This window comes from Mirounga leonina, unplaced genomic scaffold (genome assembly GCF_011800145.1).
Source record: "Mirounga leonina isolate KUSES-001 unplaced genomic scaffold, KU_Mleo_1.0 Mir_174, whole genome shotgun sequence".
Lineage (NCBI taxonomy): Eukaryota > Metazoa > Chordata > Mammalia > Carnivora > Phocidae > Mirounga > Mirounga leonina.
The window spans coordinates 68096479-68121445 of record NW_023270451.1 but is presented as its reverse complement, the minus strand read 5'-3'; the positions used below and the strand labels follow the sequence as shown (position 1 = coordinate 68121445).

The 24967-nt window shown below is 40.1% G+C and overlaps 1 protein-coding gene across 5 annotated transcripts in view; it reads right to left on the bottom strand.

Moving 5' to 3' along the window:
* The window catches only part of AHCYL2 (adenosylhomocysteinase like 2), a 164589-nt gene that overhangs the window by 35448 nt on the left and 104174 nt on the right, over positions 1–24967 (bottom strand). For 2 of the 5 annotated variants that reach the window (XM_035021085.1, XM_035021086.1), the window contains 3 exons: positions 17857–17938; positions 8503–8611; positions 204–347 (listed from right to left, as the gene is read on the bottom strand). In XM_035021085.1, the coding sequence (XP_034876976.1) occupies positions 204–347; positions 8503–8611; positions 17857–17913 (310 nt within the window). In that variant the 5' untranslated portion in view covers positions 17914–17938. Of the gene's footprint in view, positions 1–203; positions 348–8502; positions 8615–17856; positions 17939–24967 lie in introns of all 5 variants that reach the window. The other 3 variants (XM_035021081.1, XM_035021083.1, XM_035021082.1) reach the window with 2 other exon arrangements.

Here is a 24967-nt window from a genome sequence, read left to right as displayed (position 1 = left end):
CTGGTATAGGAGTTCCTTCTAGACCCACCAGAGTTCACTCCCTCCCTACAGTGTGTCCTAAGTTCAGATTTCTTTTGTAATAAGTATTCTGTAAAACCACACTTAAATTTCACCAGCTACTAGACCCCAGGACATAAAAAGGGATTAACATGGACAAAAAGACAGAGGCAACTTGAGAAGGAAAAAGTGCTGGCTTTCTTTACCTTGTTCAGCAATTTCAATTTCTCTTCGTCCAAACTCTGCCTGTTTGATGTTCTTGACACAGAAGTCACTGCTCCCCTTAGAGTTCTTTTGCTGCTTATCCCTGGGAGAGGTCTCATCATCAGAGCTATCTGTATAGGAAGCCGCTGAAATGACAGAATAAAAAACCCTCAGGGAAAAAAATGGCTTCCTCTAAAATACCAAACCATGGAGTGAACTGAGGCTTCTCTAGTCAACCACCACCACACAGACGTACACCTAAATGGTAGGCACCTAAAATGGCACCGTGGAGCTGGCTCAATCAGCTCCTGTGGAAAGTGCTAGCCCTAAATCAGAAAGAGGAAGTGGAGAAAGGTTGCCAAAGATAATACCCCTGGATAGCATTAACTTGGAATCTAGGGCTAACCATCTTCAGAACATGAGAGCTCCTGGAATATGCAAAAAGAGAGAGGTTACACCATGGTAGCAATAGGTTAAAGTTCTTCATGCGAGATCATGGTCATTAACCTACGGGTTTCTCGGATCCAAGCTACCCTTCTTTGTCTGCTGCTTAGATGCCTGTTGTAATTTGTGTTTTAGTACAATCACTAAACAGATAAGACCTAGTGAACAAGAAGCCCATGGGAAAGTAATTAAGAACCACACAAAAAGTGTTTGTCTGACATAACAGAGCTTTCTTTTTAAGACTGGCTCTGATGAGGCTGAACTATGCCTGCAGACCCAATTAAATATTGACAATGAAGTATTCAGTGTGCTCTCCCTTCTTGCTGGCCTCAGTGGGTCTGGCAATAGGCATTTTAGGTTCCCAAAGAAGTGGATAAATCCTTCTTTGGTATACTAAAATGTTCTGATGATTAATCCATTTAGCAATATATGCTAGAAGGTGGAGGGTCTCAGATTTTGATTGTGGGTAACAGGCAACTTCTTCACACGTTTAGCTGAGGTCTTTTCAGTCTTCATACAATTCTGTAGTTGCTAATCATTTGCTGGATGATTTAATTTCCTTCCATGATTTATGTTTAAGTTTCAGAGGATAGTTTCTTCCTAAGTAGTCCTCAAGGTTTGCTGTGGGTTTTTTGGTTTTGTTTCTTGTTTGTTTGTTTTTGTATTTTTGAGGGGGAGGAGAAGTTGGGGGATATAAAGCTCTGTCTATAAGGCATTACATATCTCTCAATGGGATAAGAAGTACTTCCATCACTTTCAAGGGGAAAAGCTGCAAACATTCAGAGCTCCTAAGGTCTATGGTGCTCTGATCTACTTACATCCAGAGAATTAAGGCATTTCTGGGATTTCTTAGCAAAGGATCTATATCTGGGAGGGCTGTAAAAGGCAAGTCTGACCTTGCCCAGTTAATCGGGCATGGCACTACAAAATGTTTGGGCAGCAGGGGCCCGAGTGTCTCTCTTGGAGCTGGAAAAGTGCCCTAGAGCAAAGTCCTAACACGAGGCAACAAGAATGAACATAGGCACCAAGGGAGGTGAGGGAATTAGTAAATCCCCAAAAGGACTTTTGTTCTTGAAAGGAACTAATCTGTATAAAAAGTCTGTGGTTCTCCCTCCTAGGGTGAGCGAGAGTTCAAAGTACCTTTGGCAACAGAGCCCAGAAACTGCTTCCCAGGCAGTCATCTATTTCACTAATCAATACTCAGAAATAGCTTATGTGTTGGAGGCTTAGGGGAACCATGCTTCTACCACCTGAGGGAAGAAAGATAATGGACATCCCTAATCTTGATCATAATTTATAGCATAATTACTTTTGAAGAAAGTGTTTACATTCAGAATACCCCAAAATTTCAAATCTTTTCTTAGAGGCAGGATGATTTCTATGTTCTCCAATGGCCATTTAAATAGAGTGGTTATGTGTTCTGGAGTCAGACAGGCTTTGAAATCTCAGTCTCTGTTTCTGGGTATATAAAAGGTGGTCCAGAACCTGATTAATAGAATTATTAATTTGTTCATGAATCCAGTCATTCAGACATTCAGTTGTTCATTCAATAAATTTTTATTTTGTGTCCACTGTATACCAGGGAGAGTGTTAAGTGCTGGGTATACAGAACAAATATGGATTGTCTTTATCTTCATGGAGTTTTCAGTCTAATAGGTAAGTCAGACAGGAAATAACTAGTTACAAAATTAATTGGAGTTTTTCTTTTCCTATGGTTGTAATATGTGCTATGAAGCTGACTGTATAATAGGAAGACATAACTTTCAGAGTCAAGTTGTTGAGAAGATTAAATAAGATAATGTAAGTATAGTGCTTAGTGCAATGCTGGGTATAAAGTAATTAAGTACTCAATAAATGACACCTGATATTACTGTTGGCTTTTGCAAGTATTTTTCATTCGATAGCAGATATAACATTTTTAAAGGTTCTTACTCAGCGTCAGGATTTTGAATGGGAAAGGAATGACATGCATACAATATTATTTAGCAGTTTCTTTTTTTTCTACCTCCGTCATCTACTAATCTAACCAAGCAGCAGGTGGCTGGTTGGCAATGATGAAAAAGGTTGAGACTGGAGTCCTAACTCTACCCAGAATAGCATTCCTCTCCTATGCCTCTCTAGCTTCTAAGGATGAGTCAGGGTAAAAAAACACACAAACAACAACAACAACAAAAATAACCCCCAAAATTTCCTCTTAGGAGAAGCACTCCAATTTTTGGCTTGAGTTGTTTTCTTCTCTCTCAAGAAGAAATTATTATACCACCTCCCTACTCTAAAAAAACTCCCCAAATACAGTATTTTACTTTTTTCATAGTAGTCAACTGGTTATAGTTCGTTCAATCAATGTTTTTATTTGAGCCACAATGGATTTGTTTTCAGAGTCCTTTGTGCAGACCTGTTAATCAGGTGAGAAACAAAAGTATCAGCTGTCTAGATTGTACTAATATGTGAATGCAAAGTGGCTGACAGACCCAGACCAATAGAGTGCTTTTTCTGCAAACACAGTGGAAAGATTATTCCTGAACTAGCATGACATTTGTTTTTTTTTTTAAGATTTTATTTATTTATTTGACAGAGAGAGAGACAGTGAGAGCAGGAACACAAGCAGGGGGAGCGGGAGAGGGAGAAGCAGGCTTCCCGCCGAGCAGGGAGCCCCATGAATGTGCTACTTTAAATATAGTGACAGAAATAAGTGTGGGTTCAAAAAACAAATGTCATGGGGCGCCTGGGTGGCTCGGTCGTTAAGCGTCTGCCTTCGGCTCGGGTCATGGTCCCAGCGTCCTGGGATCGAGCCCCGCATCGGGCTCCCTGCTCGGCGGGAAGCCTGCTTCTCCCTCTCCCGCTCCCCCTGCTTGTGTTCCTGCTCTCACTGTCTCTCTCTCTGTCAAATAAATAAATAAAATCTTAAAAAAAAAAAAGCACATTCATGAAAATATTTGAGATAGCATCAAAGGCTTTTTCCTAAGAAAATTTAGAGAAACCCAACACATACGTATACACATGCTTGCAGTTTCTGAAATGTTTACAGTTGTCACATTCTGAAGCCCAGAGCTATAATTCAATTAAAAATGAACAACTGATGAATCAAGGCAATAGCCAACTGAAGTACAGCCTGAGCTCTAGCTTTACCTCTAATTGGTTGTGACCAATTTTCAATTTATCCAACTGTAAAATAGGGAGTATAACGGATCCTCTCTCTCCCATGCTCTCTCTCTTTCCCCTAACTACCACCAGAAAAATCTCATGAATAAATGAGATTACAAAAAAGTTCAATTTCCAGTCAGAAAAGTAACATAAAGCACAATATAACTTTACCACGGGGTGTTCTCTTGTTTCATGATAACCCAGAATCAAAATAGAACTCTTGAATCACTAATCCATAATCTATCCCATAGAACATGCATACATATGTTCTATGGCTCAAGCTTAATAAAGCCTTACCTCCTAGCAGCTGTGATATTGTGGGTTATTGCTAGGAGAAGAAGCAGTCAGACTCCCGGTTGAATTAGTCCTATTAGACTATTTTAGTCAGATAATTCCTCTTAGGCCCAATCTATTCATTTGGCAATGGAAATAACAGTAGGGACCTGTGTGTCAATGTGCAGCAGATTTCATTGATGAATAATGCTCTAGAAATATGTGAAAAGCTATGTTAGCAATCAAAATACAAACAAAACTTTGTTATTTGGAAAAATCTGAAAACACTTCATAAGTTTTATAAGAACCAATTACGAACTAAGGGACTTCAGCCTTCCTTTCTTATCTTTAACTAATTAACTCACTGCAAAGACAGCTTTTTCAGAAATATATCACTGAGAATGATTTGAATTTGAAGAAGTCTCTTCATTTGTTTTTATGAGGTTCTGTGCCTAGGGAAAGAGTTTTTAGAAGTTTGTTTCTTATAAACAATTTCAGGAACAATGCAGGAATTTTAGGAATTAATGTAGCCCTTTTCAACCTGGATTGCAAAGTCCTGATGTCTTGGAGCATCCATCTGGAAGGGTACTAGTTATGAACCATCCTTCAGAGAGCTGAGAAAACAGCATCTCCAGTTCTTTTCTGTGATGAGGAACCCTGGTTGAGAAAGGTTGGTAGAGGCTTCTAAATGAAAGGTGCTGAGCAAAACTTAGCACTAGTATCTTTAGGCAGGGAGAATAGGCCATAGACTACCCAAATCTCCAGGTAACTTCAGCGAAACAAACACTCTGGATAGGGAGGTACCTTTTTTTGAAATGTCATAAACATTCTTCTAGCTGTTCACATACAGTATATCAGAGACCTCAACAAGATATAAAGTATAGGGCTCTGGACACCTTTCACCAATATTTATTTATCAAGCACCTTTTATGTGTCAAGCATTTCTAAATGCTGGCAATATAACAGTACAAAACAAACAAATCTCTGTTCTCATGGATCTCTTATTCAAGTAAGGGGAGAAACAATAATAAATTAGTAAAATACATAGTATGTTGTATGATGATAAGTGCCATGGAGAAAAATAAAGGAGGAAACTTTGATAGGGAATGTTGGGTAGGGTATTCGTACAATTTTGAGAATAGCCAGGATAGGCCTCAATTGAGAATGTAATCTTTAGTTAAGAACTGAAGGAGTAGGATACCCAGCTAGGGTATCTCAGAGCACTCCAGGCAAAGGAAACAGCAAATGCAAAGAACTTAAAGCAGGAGAGTGCCTGGCATGTTTTGAAATAACAAAACAGCAGTAAGAAGCCTAGTATGGCTGGAGTGAAATGTTTAGCTGGAAGAGGAGGAAAGTTTGGGAACGTAGCAATGTGATTAGAAATGTAATGGGATAGTATAGGGCTGTGTAGGCCATTGTAAGAACTTTAGCCTTTAGGGCGCCTGGGTGGCTCAGTCGTTAAGCGTCCTCAGGTCATGATCTCAGGGTCCTGGGATCGAGCCCCATATTGGGCTCCCTGCTCCGCGGGAAGCCTGCTTCTCCCTCTCCCACTCCCCTTGCTTGTGTTCCCTCTCTCGCTCTCTCTCTATCAAATAAATAAATAAAATCTTTAAAAAAAGAAAGAACTTTAGCATTTACTCCAAGTGAGATTGGGAAGCATTGGAGGGTTTGAAGGGGAGAACTGATATGACCTGACTTATTTCAAGAGAATGAATCTGGCTGTAGTGCTGTGAATAAACTGAAGAGGGGCAAGCTTTGAACTCACGAGCTCAGTTTTTAAGACATGGGAGATGCCTATAAAACATCCAAGTGAAAGGACTGAGCAGGCAGTTGGATATATGGATCTAGTGTGTAGAGGAGAGATTTGAGGTGGAGATAAAAGCTGAGACTCAAATGTCAATACATAGTATTTAAAACTATGAGGCTGCATGCACTCATGTGCGGAGAGTATAAACAGAGAGGAGAACCAAGGATCAGTCTTGGGGCTCTCCAATGCTACTTTCTGTAGTCACTTAAATGATAATGTATGCTGAAAATGGGTTCCAAGTTTTTATTGACACACATCTGCATATCTTCCTGTATTTAGAAAGCTGTAAGTCAATTCCGTATTCCTGGCTTTTCATTTGATAGATATGGAGCATTTTCTGTATCACCTCATATTAACTTCTCATCGTGAACATTGTGAACTTCTCATTGCAACTCTCTTATGAACATCACAGGCTGCAAGAGTTTTCCAAGATCACACAAACAAATCACACATGGATCAAAGCCTAGAAAGTAGGTCTCTCCTAACTCCCACTCCAGGGCTTGCCCATTGTTCATGTGAAAAAAACAAAAACAAAAACAAAACGAGCTAATGGTGTATATGAAACAGCTTCAAAAGAAGCAAACATCAGGGCGCCTGGGTGGCTCAGTCAGTTAAGCATCCGGCTCTTGATTTCAGCTCAGGTCATGATCTCGGGGTCATAGAGATCGGGCTCTGTGCTCAGTGGGGAGTCTGCTCGAGATTCTCTCTCCCTCTTCCTCTGCCCCCCTCCCCCCCACTCTCTTTCTAAAATAAATAAATCTAAAAAAAAAAAGAAGCAAACATCATCTTAGGTTTCATTTTAAAAGCACTGAGTTTATGGAAATAAAGTGTTATTTCCTATAGATTATTTCAGACCATAATGGAATATTACAGCTATAGACATATTTTTAAAAGGACACCTAATCCGGAATTTATCCAGATGAGGATAACCAGGACAGTGGGATGCCCTGAAAATGGTGATTTTTTAATTTCTATGTAAAATCATTAAATTCCAGGGATTATATGAGAACTTATCACAGCTAAATAATTAGATAAAGCAAGAATCACCCTATCATCTAGAATGCTCCCAAAGAAACCAGATGGCCATTTGTCAGGGATGCCAGCAAGGTAATTCTAGCATCCAGTGGGAAGCCGAATAATTGATCTTAAGTTATTTTCTATTTCCAGAATGGTTTGACTCCATGCTCTTGAATGATATATCCTTAAATGGATATAGAAGGTTGACAACTTTTTACTATAAAAATGGCAACTTCAGATAGCTCAACCTAAAAGGTCCAAGTTTTCCAGGGTGACATCAGTCGATATCACTCACCAATGAACTACAGTAAGCAAATATGTGTTCACTTAGAAACAAGGGCATCAGTCACACTTCCTAGGTAAATAAATATTTTATAAGTACCCTCCTGACAATATCAGGGTTCAGTAGGAAGGCAGGCATTGGTTTTCTCTGCAGGGACACAACTGGAAATGTAGATCTAGTGTGGAGGGAGAAGACTGAGCTGGCGTTAAAACTTAGTATAGCTACTGGTTAGTATCAATCTTTAAATAATATGTACAAACTCACAGTCTAAAATGTTACACACCATTTTATAATTCACATTTTCACAATTATTATGGCTTCAGAGTTATATTAATTGGTTCATGAATTCTCAACACTGGTTATTTCAGCAGAATAAGATAGGTACACAATTTTTACACCTATCTTTACACAAAATCCATAGGGATTTACATCATTCTGTTATGGGGGTAAGGGAGAGTAAAAAGAGAAATGTAACAAGTGTAAATAATAATCCACCCAACCTAAAAGTTATAGCTTCCCAAACAAGCTTTCTACAGCTTTATATAACAAATACTACTTTCCTATTTGTGTGAAGAACAAACAAAATTTCAGGTCACGATGAAAAATTTCTGAAGAATATTACTATTTATAATGTGAAGAGATAACTAGGGCAAACATTCAGCTTCCTATTATATTCCAACATAAGGGCAAAATAAAATAGCTCCATATTAGATCAGATACATAGTAGGCATTGCTGCACAAATGGCCAATGCCTTTAAGGGGTCCTATGTGGTAATAGCTCATCCGGCATTAAATGATAGCTGCAGAGCCCATGTATTTGAATTAATGACACTACAAAGGAAGGAAGGAGTGACAAGCAATACAATGTCACAGCTTAGAAGAGAAAGCAAAGGGCTGACTGGAACTAGGACCCACTTGAATGTTTCCATTATTTCTTGATGCAATTAAGGTTTCCCTATTAATCTGCAAGCTCTGAATGGAGGAATGGGGAACTCCTCTTTTATTTTCAAAGAATGGAAAACAACGTAAGTCTTTATACACGCTGTTCAATGAACATCATCAATAAGTTACATACGCCCACCCTCTGAATAAATCAGAAACCAGGTTTGTTAATCACCCTCTTCTACCTTTATTGGAAGAGATCTCTGTTAGGCTCTACTCCGAATCCTCAAGGAATCCAAAGATTCCATCTAGAATTTTGGTCTAAATTTTGACTGAGAATCAAAGTGTCTGTTTCAAAGCACAGGTTTGATGGTGCTTAAATAGAGAGGAGGGTCCACTGAACACACTTAATTAGCATCCACAGGTGGGTCCATAGCGGCTCAGTACTCACCTGAGCTGTAGCTGTCAGTAGATGACTGAGAAATGGAACGAGACAGAGAGCGACGTCCAATTTTGGTGGGACGTTTGTTGAATTCTTGCTTCTGGTCAGCAAATTGGATCTGCTAAGAAAAAGAACTCTAGTTATATAAAGGAAAACAACCTTCATTTTGTGACAGCAGCAGAAGGCTTGCATTATAGGATCTTAACCTTCCTTTGCAGTTGATCTAATTGTACCAACCCATATTTGGAATGTTAAGACTTTTTGGAGAGAATGATTTTTCATTCTTTACACATTATATTTCTATCAAATTTAAATCTTGGGCACCTGGGTGGCTCAGTTGGTTAAGCAACTGCCTTCAGCTCAGGTCATGATCCTGGAGTCCCAGGATCGAGTCCCGCATCGGGCTCCCTGCTCAGTAGGGAGTCTGCTTCTCTCTCTGACCCTCACCCCTCTCATGCTCTCTCTCTCATTCTCTCTCTCAAATAAATAAAATCTTTAAAAAAAAAAATTTAAATCTTTAATCAACTCTATGGCTATATAACTTTTACAATAGAATTGTGACAAAAAAAGGAGAATGGGATGTTCTGGTTAAAATGAATTTTTGGAGGGCGCCTCGGTGGCTCAGTTGGTTGAGTGACTGCCTTCGGCTCGGGTCATGATCCTGGAGTCCCGGGATGGAGTCCCACATTGGGTTCCCTGCTCAGCGGGGAGTCTGCTTCTCCCTCTGACCCTCCACACTCTCATGTGCTCTCTCTCTCTTATTCTCTTTCAAATAAATAAATAAAATCTTTAAAAAAAAAAGAATTTTTAGAAAGTTGAGTCATATTCCTTTCTATGGTTTTGCTGAAAATTAAAGCTGGAAAGAATCTTTGAAACTATTTATTCTAATATTCACATATCTCGATGAGAAAACTGCAAAGTACAGAAAGGTAAAGTGACTTGTCTTCAGATTTTAAAATTCTCAGGAAATGGGACAGTTATAATAAAAAAAAAAAAGGCTTTCCACTCAGAACTTTCTGAAACTGCATTCAAATCCTATGCCACTCATTAGCTATGTGATGTTGGTTGCGTTGCTTTTGTGATCCTCACTTTCTCATAAATACAGCAAAGACAAAAGTATTTACCTCACAAGTTTTAGGGTTAAATGAAACAATATATGTAAACTGTGAAACATAGCGTAGATTAAATAAATCCACTCCCGACTCCCACTCCTACAGTTCACTGTTCTTATAGTAAACTATTAACTTATTATTTTTAATGTGTGGTATCATAAAACACCTAAAAATCACAAGACTGATCATCTGTTAACTATAACATAACAGATGTAGAAGGAGTAGATAGAGGACTGGACTATGTATAAACAGCAATACTATGGAGGTTGCATTTTGGACCAATATCTGACAATTTTCTTATAATTTTATCCCTTTCTCCTACTGTTGGAGGTTCCAGCATTTTACAAATCAAAGGTCATATAATTTATTCAACAAATGACATTTTTTTCTTTCTCTCTAGTTGAATGTTTGTATAATTGCTTCGATTATTCTGGATCCCAGGTGGCATGGAGGCAGGAAAGATCAAAGATCTGACAACTACCTTGCATGATAAAAAGATGGTTCCTTGGTGGGCAGAACACACACAGCCTACCAGAATGAAAGCAGCAACTGACAGCAGTCAGAGGCAACTACTGAGTCATTTGAATATTGAGACGAGGAGACTAATGCCAAACTGCATTAGCTTAGCATGCCTTTTAGGGGAATTCATAGCATTTTCATAGCTATAACAACAAATGAAGCCTGTGTTAGTACCTTAGAGTTTGCAAATTGTTTTCAGTAATAGGAAAATTCATTGGATCAGAAGCTCTTTGCAAAGTGAAAAATTGGCAAAATTGACTATTTTGCTAAAGTAGCAATTTATTTCAAAAAGATCCAGTGCTCTTTCTATGCACTCCCATGGGATATACATGAACTTCCATGTACTTCTCCTAGCACAGCACTTATCACACTGAATAGAAGTATCTACCTGTATCCTTCATAAAGGCAGGACCTGTGCAACTTATTCACCCTTATCTCCTCAGGCACAAATGCCTGACACGCCGTAGGCAATGACATGCTGAAACAATGAATCTGAAGTAGCCTATTCTAGCTTCACTGTCTGTACTTGGTTGAATATTAAGGAAATATGGTCAGCATAAGCCAAATCTAAAGCTAAAAGAATTTTCAGGGCAAAAAAAGCTGAGCAGGGGAAGGTGGGTGAGAAGATGGGGAGGGGAATAGCAGTCAAGCTGAAAACTCTGGCTTTCATTTCACCACCCTTGTTCAAGACAATGATTTTTTTTTTCCCTAGAGGCCCATCTAGGAAAAGGAGTAGTAATTGACTTTCCAAAGACCAGGATGAGTCACTAACTTCAGCAGCGCCTCCTTTGGAAAAAAAGTAATAGATAAACCCTGCCTCAGATATGCAGCACCCCCCTCCCACCCACACACCACTAGAGGGGGCCAGCCACTCTTCTTCTCTAGATGTGTAGGATCAGGAGTGGGTGGGTGCACATCACTTCACCCCAATCACACTAAACCGTGTAGCTATCTGGCTGCTCATCTTCTCAACCCAGTTTCCCTAAACTGAGCTCTCTTTTCTCTAGTTTTCTCCATTTACAGTAATTCCTCCCGCCAAGTCTTGGCACTAAAGAAGACTAGGCTATGCTGGCTTTTTCCACTCAGAAACATAGGGTTCTAAGTCTTGTTTACTCATTAGACACTGACCTCAAATTTAAGATAGACGAATATTAAAAAGAGAATAACCATTTATATAGAATTAGTTACATACACTTTTCCCAAGAAATAAATATTTATCTTTTACTGACCAGAACACATGGCTTAAGTAGGTCATCTCTATACCCAATTCTCAATTCTCGTTAAATGCATTACATTCTTCACCCCGTAATACAGTCATCTACCCACCCCAGGTGGGGTACTCTGGTACATTCTACCCCTATCTTTTCCACCTTATATGAAATCAGAGTCCTTTAAGGTAACCCTCCTTTACCATTTCAGAGAGAACTGCCCAATTCCAACAGGCAAGGGAGGGAAAGAGACTGTTAGGAGAGGGGCAGCTCACCTTATGCCAGAAGCAGGGACGAAAGCAGCAAAGGAGGGAAAAAAGCAGCGGGCCTATTACAATAATGGCTATCGCGGCAGCAAGCCTGGTTAAATAAGAGCTTAGCCTCACCTGGGCTTTAATCCCAGAGTTGCCATTGACAATGTATTTCTTCTTGCTGCCCAGCATAGTGACATTACCAGCCCTACAGCCACCTCTCCGGTCCAGGGACCCTTGTGGCTAGGCCTTTAAACTTTCCTCATCAGCAATTCTGTTGGCTCTGGTTCCAGCTAGCTTTTTTTGGGGGCGTGGGGGGGAGGGCTGCCCTTCCCTGGAATCCCTGAAGCAGCTCCAACAACCCCTCCAGCAGTAGAGCCCAATTTAATAAGGCATTTCTGTTAGTGGCTCATCAACCATTCCTAATTCTGGTAGCTGTTTTGCTTTTATTATTTTTTTTTCCTAAACACCTAATTACACGGATCCTCTGACCTCTAAACTCTAACAAGTCCCTTGACAAGGCCCAACTTGCATGCGCATAACAATAGCTTATTTATATAACCCGTGCACTTTTTTGCCTGCTATAATTAACTTGCTAATTAGGTTCTTTTTTAACCTTACCTCCTCCTTTTCCATGTCAGATGATTTTAGTTAACCTAGTCTCATTAGAAAAAAATTAACTACAGAGTCACTAAAACAATGAGGGAATTTATTAAGAAGGTAAAAAAATGGTGCCAAATGCTGAGGCAGCCTGTGTTCTTGGGTTCATCAGGCTGAGGACACTGGTTTTAGCTTTGTCACCAAGGAAATCAACATTCTCAGCCTGTTGCTTTAAATTGTGCATCTTTTACATGGGTTTTGACATATCGTTCCTAGTCCCATCTCAAGATTGTTGCTGATTAGGTGGTGAGTGACTGTTTTTTTCCAAAGTTTTTCAAAAACTGTGTGTTTCGTGGGAAGTATGACTACAAAGGAGAACTTCCTATTTCCTCAGAGTCCCCAGAATCACAATGACCTTGTTATATATCAGATAAAGGGTCAAATGAAAGGTCAAAGAATCACATTATTTATTTGTTGATTTCGGGAAGGGACCCAGTGAATAGGAAAGCTACATTCGACCGTATGTTACAGAGACAGGGGTGGGAATGTGATTTGAATTCTTCCTTTAAAAAAGAGAGACTGCTTGTTGAGCACAAGAAAGAACATAAAATGGTAGATTTTTTTTTTTTAGGATAATCTTTATTTTGAGAGAAAAGATCTCTGGAAGAATGGAATAAAGGGAGGAGGGCTAATATTTATTAAGTTCCTACTGTGCATGCATAGCCCTGCATATATGTTACTTCTATTAATCAGTACAAGAATCTTAAAAGTAGGCATCATTATCCCCATCTGACAAATTAGGGAAGGGCAGCCCTGAGAGAACAAATTATTTGCTGGAGGTCTCACAGCAAGTCAGTGATGGGACTGCAACAGGAGCCTGTGTTTATGACAGAGCTAAAGTTCCTTCTACTACACCACACCTTATATTAATCAGAAGATGAAAAAGTCCCCTGGTCCTAATCCTAGGTACACTAGCCCCATCCCATTCCTCTTAATTTATCCTTAAATGATTTAAAATTACACTTTAAAAAATAATAATAAAATAAAATTACGCTTTAAATTTACTTTTTTATCAGATTGGATCTCAGAAATGATATCAGCCCAAATGATCTTGAGGCTCTGATCAAACAATTCTGAAATGGCTACTCACAGAATTTGAAATCTTACAGCTCTTACCTATTTATTTATTTATTTATTTATTTGACAAAGAGTGAGAGAGAGAGAGTGCACAAGCAGGGGGAACAGCAGGCAGAGGGAGAGGGAAAAGCAGGCTCTCCCCTGAGCAAGGAGCCCCACGCTGGGCTCAATCCCAGGACCCTGGGATCATGACCTGAGCTGAAGGCAGACACTTAACCATCTGAGCCACCCAGGTGCCCCTCTAACAGCTCTTCAACTGGCAACTTTGCCCAATGTCACTACCAAAAATTAAAACAGAAATTAACTGAACTCAAATATGATTCACTATCACCCATGACAATCCTGATCTCTTACTCATAATTTCACAAAATAAGACAGATCAGTCTTTTTCTGCTTGCAGAGTGAATCACTAAACTTCTGCTCTTCCTAGTACACTCTCAGCTGGTTCTGGATTTTCTTCACTCAGGTGAAAGGGAACTTGTTGGTCCAAGGCTTAACTGACTAGACCTGAGCCTGACGGAGCTGCAGATCTATACCAAATCCAACTAGAAGACATTTAAGGACACTATTACTGACAGGAAAAGCCTTACTACTTAACAAGTTTATCTAACAAAGTAGTTCTCAAACTTTAGGTGCACACCAAAAGCATCCACAGGGCTTATTAAAAGGCACTGTTAAGCCCCATCCCCAGAGTTTCTGATTTAGTAAATCTGGGTGGGGCTGAAGATTTTTCGTTTTCAACAAGCTCCCAGGTGATTTAATGCTGCTGGTCTGGAGACTCCGCTTCAGAGAAACACTGCTCTAACACTTACTCCAAGCATGAATAAAGCAGCCCTAATGCTCTTGACTCTCTCCTGAGCCAACCATTTTATCCTATCTGTGACTACAACCACGGAGGCGTATTTATAGGCAGAAAAGGTTATTTGAAAGGTCAGAGAATAGAATGAGGTGATCATTTCTTTATACCCAACACAGGATATAAAGAGAACTGGGTCTAAATCTGATTTTCACAATTGAAGGCTGTTAAGAACAGATGGTTAATACATTAAGAAAAACAGGACTCTTGGGGAGGACAGAAGATCTATTTACCCTAAAGAGGATCAGGCCAAAAGAAAACAATTCCTTTTCAAGCACATAAAGTTGTACTACAAAGGATGATCACCAGTGGTTTTCTCTCTCTCTCTCTCCATTTCTTAACATTTCAGCACTTAACACTGGTAATCCTCATTTGTACAATGGGAACGATAATAGCTCCTTTGCCTATCTCAAATGTGCACTGAGAAAATTTAAAAAATGATGTACATAAGAGGGTTTTGGCAACTACATAATGATACATAAGTATAAAATACTAACATTTCTATTCTTTTAGGTCAAAAGTTCTTCACCTAGAGTTCACGTATGTCCAGATCCACCCCCAACATAGAATGCAAAATTCTGTGTATGTGTATATTTCCTGGGTAGAGGGCCCATAGTTTTCATCAGTTTCTCAAACGGGTCTCTCCTTTTACATGTCAATCCAGACCCAGAGTTATAGTCAAGCTACCTCTACCACCATTTACCAGATACCTTAAAGATTTTTCTTTTACTTCCAAGTAGGCATGGTTCAAGCATTCTTAGACACATATCTCTTCCAAGCTAAATGAGTTGCCTGAACAGATTCTTCACCTATAAAAGAGATTATTTCTAGCCAAAAGAAAATTGGGTAACCAGCTGGCTAGGTACTCAGGAAAGTCAATCAGAGTTCCGATGGAAAAGTACCAAGTACTACAGACAGCTTGGATGGGAGGAGGAAACATCAAAATGTAAAAACTTTAAAAAGAGGTTACTGCTGATCTCCATGCACATAAGAGGAGGTATTTCACCTACCAGTAGAGACTAAAGATTTCTCAAGGGAAGTAAAAACATTAATAAGGAGAGTCTTTAAAAGGATATGTTCCCCAATCTTTTAGCTATAAAATTCTTGAACAAGGCTAAAAAATCCTTCACATGAAAACAGCTAAGGAGCAGAGGCTCCAGAAGTTTTCCAGTGACTGATGGAATGTTAACTTGAAGGTCTACCTTATCAATTCTCAAGATGGGGAGTCTTCAAACTTTGTCCTGGCTTATTTCCCTGCTGGGAATCAGAGATGTGAGTACTGTCAGCTGCTATGTGTGGTTGGAGTTCTGTTCTCTAAGGAGTATGCAAGTCCCTTATTGCTGTTGATCATTAACCAAGAAAGACATGTTATAATGCACCTCCTCTGCTAAATTTTCCTCTTGAAAGAAGGTTTGAGAGCCTTGTAATGTTTCCTTTGGAGGCAAGGATGGTCTCAGTGGAAATTTAATTACATTAATGTATAAACTGGAACATGAGTCAGACATTTGGTTAAAACCTTCTTAAATTGAAATTTTGACCCCCAACATAGGAGATGGCTCCAGGGTTTTCTCTTGGGGTTTAAAAGGCGCTCTAATATTTCATAGGTAAAGTCTATAGGCAATATACACTAGAGGGTCCTTGATGGCTCACTTTGCTGGGTAAGTGGATATCAGTAGAAGCCTAATGAAGCACTTCTAGGCCAGGTCAGAAATTAATGACTTATGTGGTATCTGAAAGAAAGCCTCAAGAGGTTAATCTTTGGCAAGGAAAAGATAGATGAAGAAACTGAGTTAATGAAGACAAGCTCCACCCTACTCTTTCTTGCTGTTGTTAAAAAATTTCTGCTGATCAAAAGTATTTTCCTGGTTTTTGAGAGAGAAGGGCAAAGAAATCTCTAAGTGAGAATGCCATATTCAAAACAAAGCAGAGTTGTGCTTTACTAAAGAATGTTTTCTAAAAGTTGGGAAGTCCTAGAGCATATCCCTTAAGCAAGTCACTAACTCCTGTAGGACAGTTTTCTTGTTCCCATAAATAAAAAGAAGTAGTAAAGGTTCAGTAGGAGCTCCTCTGGAGAGCACATGCTGAGCAGATAAAACAGTGAGGACTATTACGAGAGTAAGAGTTACCATAAAACTTTTATGGATTCTGAGTTGACTCACTAATGTTCTGTGGAATTCTTCTGTAATATTCCTTTATCAATGTACCAAAGTTTAGAAAAAAAAAAGAAAGAAAGAAATACCAAAGTTTACTATCTTAATGTGGTCCCTCCCCTAAGAAAACCAAAATTCTTGCTCCCCATTCTTATGTATTAGCGAGTGGCTGGAGATTCAAAAACAAACTTACAATCCAATGAGAATTATTATGTGAATCCTTTCTAACAATTTTAAAACACTACATTATTTGAAATAAGCCTATGAATGGATAGGATTTCTTTACATCAAACATTTTAAAACTGAGCACAAGGTTCTGAAACAAGAACAACAGCAATAACCCCAACAGAAATAATAAACAATAGTTGTGACAGTGAGAGTTGAAATGTGGGCTCTTCAGTTGGGCCTTTGTCAGGCCTACTATATACTCAATCTTGGTATAGATGGTATAGATGATTATTTAAGTCCATAATTCCATAAACACTGAAAAGAACTTGGAATATGCTGTATATAATAGTCTAACCAGTTTTCCATAGGGAAACATACATATATACATATATATAAAAACATAAGACTGGTATAGACTGTAAGAAATCAGGCTAAACCGGGCGCCTGGGTGGCTCAGTTGGTTAAGCGACTGCCTTCGGCTCAGGTCATGATCCTGGAGTCCCTGGATCGAGTCCCGCATCGGGCTCCCTGCTCGGCAGGGAGTCTGCTTCTCCCTCCGACCCTCCCCCTTCTCATGTGCTCTCTCTCATTCTCTCTCTCTCAAATAAATAAATAAAATCTTTAAAAAAAAAAAAAATCAGGCTAAACCTAGAAGAGACCAGACAGGAACATGAGGATAGTTGCTGTTTTTAAATCAAAAGTTAAAACTGGATCTAAAATACTAGGTTTTAAGTACTAGTTCTTATCAACAAACAAGTCCTTATATTTAAATTATATTAAAAATATTAAAAATATCTATCAGGCAAATATGACATTTTGAAGAACAGTACCAAGAGAGCTATACTTCCTGCCCCTTAGAAATAATACATATAAAGCATATTTGGGGAAATGTTTTGACTGGAGGGAAAAAATGGGCAGGTAGGCAAGAAATATCTTACATCTTTTCAGAGACTTGAGAGACCACCATTTCCATAAGTTCAGTTTCCCTCCCCCACCACTATTCTTTTTCTTTACCCCCATGAGAAATAAACTAAGCATCAGCTTGCAAAGAGAGTGCGAAGCAATTACAGAATACAATCCATGAGGTAGACCAGCAGTAGTAGGGAACTCCAGCCCAGCACAGACAACCAGGTAATACGCCGACTCTGGCCAGGCAGCTCTCAGACCTTCCTCAGCTTCACTTGCAATTAAGAAACAGGGGTGATCCAGGACACAGGAACTCATCAGAAATTAGAGGAATAACTGTTCTCCCAACCACAGATCTTGGTAGGGACTTGTCCCAGGTGATCCCTGTCACCTGTCGGAAATGGTTGCCTCATTACCAAGAAACAGAAGGAAAAGCAAAGTGACCAAAGCACTCACCATCCACTCAGGCACGTGAAAAGCTGAGGTGCCTTCATTACCGTCCCACTTCTCCATAGTGCAGGCTTGGGAAATATATATCCTGAAGCAAAAGGGAAAGCTGGTTTGGAAATGCCAGGGTTTTTTCAGTGCCCAAAAGCAGAACCAAACCTAGTGATTCAGAAATTTACAATATCTAGCAGAAGCTGCATCCCCTTTCACAGAGGCTTTCTATTCAAATTAAGGTCATTAGTCAACTGCCTGACAAGTCCCTTACTGGCCCGCTTCAAACCTTCTGCTTTTGATTCAAAATCGGAGCTGATGCAAGGTTCTGTACCCAGGCACTGAACTTCCCACAGGACACTCACTGCTTAATGCTACCCAAACACGCAACCCCTGCCTCCCCAGTGGGGACTTTCTGCCACAACAGTCAGGCTTCCTCTCTTTCCCGGTGTGTAAGGCAGTTGTTAATTTTCTCCCGCCCCTCAGGACACGTCACTGGAGGTACTGATACCAAGATCAATAAGGATCGAGGTCAAGAAGGCACTCCCATTTCTCAAGAGTTGCTTGATTTGGATCTGCACAGTAAACAGGCGTTTCCTTGAAATCAAGAGTTCCTTATGGCTTTCAAGTTTAAACAGCTATGCAGAACTTCCCCATCTGCTCACACTAGGGGTCTGGCACCAAACGCAGGCATATCTCAAGTTAAATTCTTATTGCAAGGGAGATTTGATTCTGATGGTGCCAGGGAAGATCTCTTGCAAAATCAGAAATTAGAAGCTCTAAAGAAAGTTCTGGGACCACAACTCCCTCTGCTGGCTCCCTGTGCTATATACATGAAGGTCCAAGAGCCTTCAGGGGCAGAAACCTAGGTGCCAATTGTAAACGAGCTGCATCCCTGAGGCTAGTCAGGAGCTATCACAGTGTAGGTTTAGAGGAAGCCAAGGTTTCCAGTCAAGACTAGTGCTGCCTCCAAGTCCCTATCCAGAGCGGGTTTTTACTCACCAGTCTAGTTTTGGGAAGAGACGAGATGCCAACACAGTAGCCCTATACACTATCACCTTAAGGGACCTCAAAAGCTGTTCCCTCTTTAGGTTCCTATGCCAGCTCCCTCCTCTCTGCATACTTCAGAAATTGGGAAATAAGACAAAACGAAAGGTGGCCTGACCTATTTCACCTGCTCTGCCCATTCCTAGAGTGTATTATCCAGTAAGAGTACCATAGATTTCAGGCACAAAGTAAGCCCAATGGGATATGCCTGCTTTGGTCCCTTTCAAGGACCAGAGATTCTTTCAGTGTTAAGTCCCATCGCAGAGGATAATTTTTCTAGAGCTGATGATTATAATATTAAAATCAGGATTATTGGTTCATTGCCCCTTAGGGTCTTCACTGGTTAAGAGAATGATCCTTTGGATGTGGAATGGAGAGGAAGGTAATGTCTAGGGGAAGAGGTATTGTAAGATGCCAGAGAAGGCAGGGTTCAAATACCTGACCTGGATGTCTAGACTAGAAAGAAAGGCAGTTGAAAACAGAAGGGGCGGGGCGCCTGGGTGGCTCAGTCGTTAAGCGTCTGCCTTCGGCTCAGGTCATGATCCCAGGGTCCTGGGATCGAGCCCCACATCAGGCTCCCTGCTCAGCGGGAAGCCTGCTTCTGCCTCTCCCACTCCCTTTGCTTGTGTTCCTGCTCTCACTATCACTCTGTCAGATAAATAAATAAAATCTTAAAAAAAAAAAAAAAGAAAGAAAACAGAAGGGGCCTGTTGGACCCAGTGAATGCAGAAGGGTCAAAGGATGAGAGATCACAGGGCAGGTAGAGATCAGATGTAGTAAGAAGAGAGAACAGCAGGGGTGGCTGGGAGGCTCAGGTCATGATCTCAGAGTTGTGAGTCTGAGCCCTACTATGGGCATGGAGCCAGCTTAAGATTCTCTCTCTCCCTCTCCTGCTGCTTCTCCCTCTAAAAAAAAAAAGAAGAAGAAGAAGAAGAGCGAACAGCAGAGGTGGAAGTAAAGGAAGCTATGGTCACAGAGGGGCTATGGAGTGAAACAATGAGTGATGCCAAGATATAGAAGGCCGATGAAGTGCAGGAGCAATATGCCCTCTGAGGTCAGGGTGTCAATTCTGATAAAGCCTTAGGTGTCAGCCACCTCCAGTTATTGTCCTCTGGTCTTCCTTTTTTTTTTTTTTAAAGATTTTATTTACTTTCTTTGAGAGAGAGAGAGAGGTAGAGGGAACAAGTGAAACTAGATCCCAGGACCCTGAGATCATGACCTGAGCTGAAGGCAGACACTTAACCGACTGAGCCACCCAGGCACCCCCTGGTCTTCCTTATAATCCAAACTTCTTAAGAGAATGAGAAGTTACATTTGCTGCCTAAATCTCCAATGGTATCTTCCATCTGTTTTAAATGCAACATATCCCAAATCAAAATGATTGCTCCATCCTTCCTCCCCACCCCAAGCCCTCAAAATAAGTTTCTTCTCACTTTTCTACCTCTATTCCCTCAGTCAACCAAATACAAACCTCAGTCATCTTTGATTCCCCCCTTTCCCCAGTCCCCAGAACAATACGTTGCCAGTTGTTTTTGAACCCTCTTCCAAGCCTGTCATCTGTCCTTCCCTATCCATTTTCACTGCCCCCTAAAAACCCTCTATAAATCCTTTCCAAGATAGTCTCCCACTCCATATCCCCGTACATACTCCATCCCTAAGAAAGCTGTATTGCCCACTATTTTCTGAATGTGAAGACCACAAAGCACAGCAACTAAGACTCCTGGTTTGGGAATTAAACAGACCTGGTGAGAACACTGACTCTGCCCTTTAATAACCTCCCTCTCCCTCCAGTTTTCCAATCCACACAGTGCAATAATAATAATAATAGCCACCTCACAGGATTGATGCAAGGATTTAAAAAGTGTGTATACACCAAGGGCTTACTAAATGGTAGCTCTTACTTATGTCATTATTATGCTGTGTCCTTTCCCACCTCATGCCTTCGCTCACGCCATTTTCCCAGATTGAAACGCATTCATTCTGCCTTCACTTCCATCATCTTCATTTATGCAAATTCCTCAAGGTTCTGCTCAAATGATAGTACTGCCATGGAATCTGACTTGAAAAAGCAATCTCCCTTTCCTCTAGTATTGGTCTTTGGTCACGTCACTATTTTCACCCTTCCTCATATTAAAACTACTGCGTACATGTGTTGTCTCTCATTAAATTCCAGGCTTTTCAAGGGCTTAGTCAGTTTGATTTGCCCACAGTGTCTGGCACACAGTAAGGGCTCAAAGAATTAACAAATTTTGTATGCTGTATGTACACCTTATAGTACTCTTGGAGTAACTTGCATAATCAATGTGTTCAATACGTTTATGTCCATTTCACTGAATTTGGAACATTATTTTATATATACAGAGGCTTAGTTACACTACTGCCCACAGCTAGGACTTATTTGTGGTGAGTCCTTAATAGGGTTTTAATCCTTAATTATATTATCTCGGCAGGAATATATAATCCACTTTCCATTGCTTGATCTGCATCATTTGTAATCCATTATGATCTGCATCATAATAAAGTTTTTACGAACAAATCAAGGCCAAAAGAGTGGAATCCAACCCTGAAAATATTTCAGTGATCAGCAAACTACTAGATTATCGGTGCTCCTGTAGACGTTTCCTACATAATCAGTTATTAAATAAATGGAAGATGACTGCCCTCATGGTAATGTTAAAACATGGAAGAAAATGACTTTTAAAGAAGACAGGGGTGAGAATAAAAGAATAAGCACAAAATATATCACTTTTGCAGGCTAAACTGTCATTTTAGTTATAACTTTTTGTTTGTTTTTAAAATTTTATTTATTTACTTTAGAGCCAGAGCATAAGAGGGGCGGGAAGAGAAAGTCTCAAGTGGACTCGGAGCTGAGCACGGAGGCAATGCTGGGCTCATCTCACGAGCCTGAGATCAGGACCTGAGCTGAAACCAAGAGTCCGAAGCTCAACCAACTGGGCCACTGAGGCACCCCTGTTTGTTTTTCTTAGCGTAGGGTTTAACTAAAGTAGACTTCCTTTGTAAACTGCAGCCTCACTACATCCTTCTGGAATGACTGTGAAACAAAGCACAAGAGGAGTTGTTACCACCTTTGGGAACCGAAGGTCTAGTAACGGAGTGGGGGTGCATCTGGTATGAGGCCTAGGGGTAAGTACTAGTTATAAAGTTGTTTACGATCTAATTTCATTTTACCATATAGAAGGGGCAGGAGTGAGACCACTGCACATGGTTATCTATAATAAGCACTCTTAACATTTAGGTGAGAACTTTGCAACTTCAGAAAAAAAGAAGTTACACAAACTACATTTGCGCCCATGGCCCTTCAAGTTTTACAAAACTGACCATGTGTGTGAATAGTTCAAAAGAATCTCATTTGCACTCCAAGAAGAACAACTTGAAGTTGTACGTGCCAGTTGTGCTCCTGCCAGTGGTGATCTGATAGCAGTGTTGTTAAAGAAGGTAAGCCAGGTGCTTGGCTAGAGGAGAAAAAACAAGTCAGTATTTCCAGGGGGACAGAGTCAAAAAGAAGCACGCAGCGTTGAAGAAGTAACTACAACGGCAGAACAGTTTTAAATAAGAGGTGATAAATCTGGAACCTAGAAAGTCACAGGGCAAAGAATACATGAATGTGACCCTGTCCTCTATTCCTGGCTTGTCTCTCATGGTTTTATTAGATGTTGGCAAGTCACCTAATTACTCTCTTCTTCAGTTTCCTCATTATAAAACAAGGGGGAGGGGGGAAATAGTGGACTGTGGGAGGTTAGAACTGGTTCCTTCCAGTTCTGACATTCAGTATTTCTAAGCTATCTGGTTTCTCTGAGGCTGTAAGAAAAAGTGTTAACTACTCCTTAGTCACCTAAGTTACAGCTTACTGTAGAGGCTAAGATTCTTAATCTCCTGAGTTCAAAGTTCTATCTGGTCAGTTATGAGGCTGGCTGGAATTGGTAGGCCTCAGAACTCCTCTGCCCCTGCAAACTGGAAGTGCTAATGCTACCAGAGCAAATGGGATTGTTGAATTCTCCCCCTACCCACAACCTAAATGTTAGGTATCCTCTCAGTACCTTAAGACTCATACCCCACAGGTATTTTAGACTCCACATGGAGACATATTGGTAAAACTGCAGGCTTTGGAGCTAGATAGGCTTGGGTTTAAAGGCTAGCTCTGTCCACGTACTACCTTTGTGTATCTTTACATAAAGATATAACTATATAAGCTATATAACTTTTTGAGTCTTTGCTTCCTCATCTGTAAAACAGGATAATGATGCCTTCCTCATATTGATGTTATCAAAATTAAATAATACATAGAAATATATAAAAAGTGCCAGGAAGTTATTTTGTCCAAAACCAGACATAGCAGAGTGGTACCAGACTGTCTGGTTTACTTGACTCACACTAACTATGTAACCTTAAGCAAATTACTTATCCTCCCCATGCCTCAGTTTTCTCATCTGTAAAATGAGGATATTAAAAGTATCTACCTTATAGGACTGCTGAGAGGATCAAATAAATCATATACATATAAATGTATATACATATTTATACTATTATATATAATAATATATAATATATATTATATATATTATGTATAATATATTATATCACTTAGAACAGTGCCTGGAACTTTAAAATTCACTATCACTACAAATAATAACCTGTTTATTCCCGAACACACCCAAATCCATCTTCTACATGAATTCATTCAGTCAAACCACAGATATTTATTGGGGGCCTATTATGTGTCAGCCAGCAGAGAAAGACAGTCCCTGCTCTCATGGTACTTACCGTCAGGCAATTAAATAAGTAATTACAATAAAAATATGAAAAATGACAAGGTAAGTATAGAGTGCTATGCAAGTATATGGTAAGGGTGCCAGTCATGCATATTGGAAGAGAAGCTCCATTTAAGCTGAAAGGTAAAGGATGAGTAGGGGATACCTGGTGTGTATTTGGCATGGAGGAGTATCGAGAAGAGTATTCCAATAGAAAGAAGAATACGTACTCCATAATATCTCTTGCACTCTGTCCTTTCTTCATACCAGCTGTCTAAAGCCTGACCATCATCACATCCATCTACATCAGTGCTTCATAAGCTTGAATGTGCCTATACATTACTTGGAAATTTATTAAAATACCAATTTAGGTCCCAAGATTCTACATATTTTTTAAAGATTTATTTATTTGAGAGAGAGAGAAGGAGAGAGAAGGGAGGGGCAGAGGGAGAGAGAATCCTGAAGCAGACTCCCTGCTAAGTGCAGAGCCCGGCGTGGGCTTGATCCCAGCAACCCGAGATCATGACCTGAGCCAAAACCAAGAGTCGGCTGCTTAACCAAGTGAGCCACCCAGGTGCCCCCCAAGATTCTACATTTTTAACAGCTCTCACATGATGCAAATAATGCTGGGACTACACTTTGACAAGGGCCTAGATAATTCCATGCCTATACTGTAAATTAACTTATTTGTTAAATTAACTTATTTATATGTGATTATCATCAGTCCAATCATTTAAAAATCTGATCACATCAATTCCTCATTCATAATGCCTCCATAGCTCCCCACTGTCTTCAAAATAAAATCCAAACTCCTTAGCATGACACACAAGACCCTGCTGATTTAGCTTGTGCATACCTCCCAAGCCTCAGCTCTCAAAATTCCCCCAAGCCCCCACTAAGAACACACACCCCTTTCAAAATTTAGCTTAGCTGTAACTTTTTTCAGTACACATTTCCAGCTCCTGGTCTAGGTTAAGAATTGATTCTGTGAATTACTGAGTAATCCCCCAGACTGATCATTTGTATGTTTCCAACTAGAACTGCAAGCAATTTGAGGGCAGAGATTATGTCTTATTCCTGTATTCCAAGTGCCTAGCATATAGTAAACAACCAGTGAATATGTGCTGAATGAGAAAATGACTTAAAGAATAGCTAGATCAGAGTACAGCTTCAACTGAATAAAATACAGGATAGGCACCTAAAGGGTGAAAAGAAAGAGGGATGCTTGGGTGGCTCAGTCGTTAAGCGTCTGCCTTCGGCTCAGGTCATGATCCCAGGGTCCTGGGATCGAGCCCCGCATCGGGCTCCCTGCT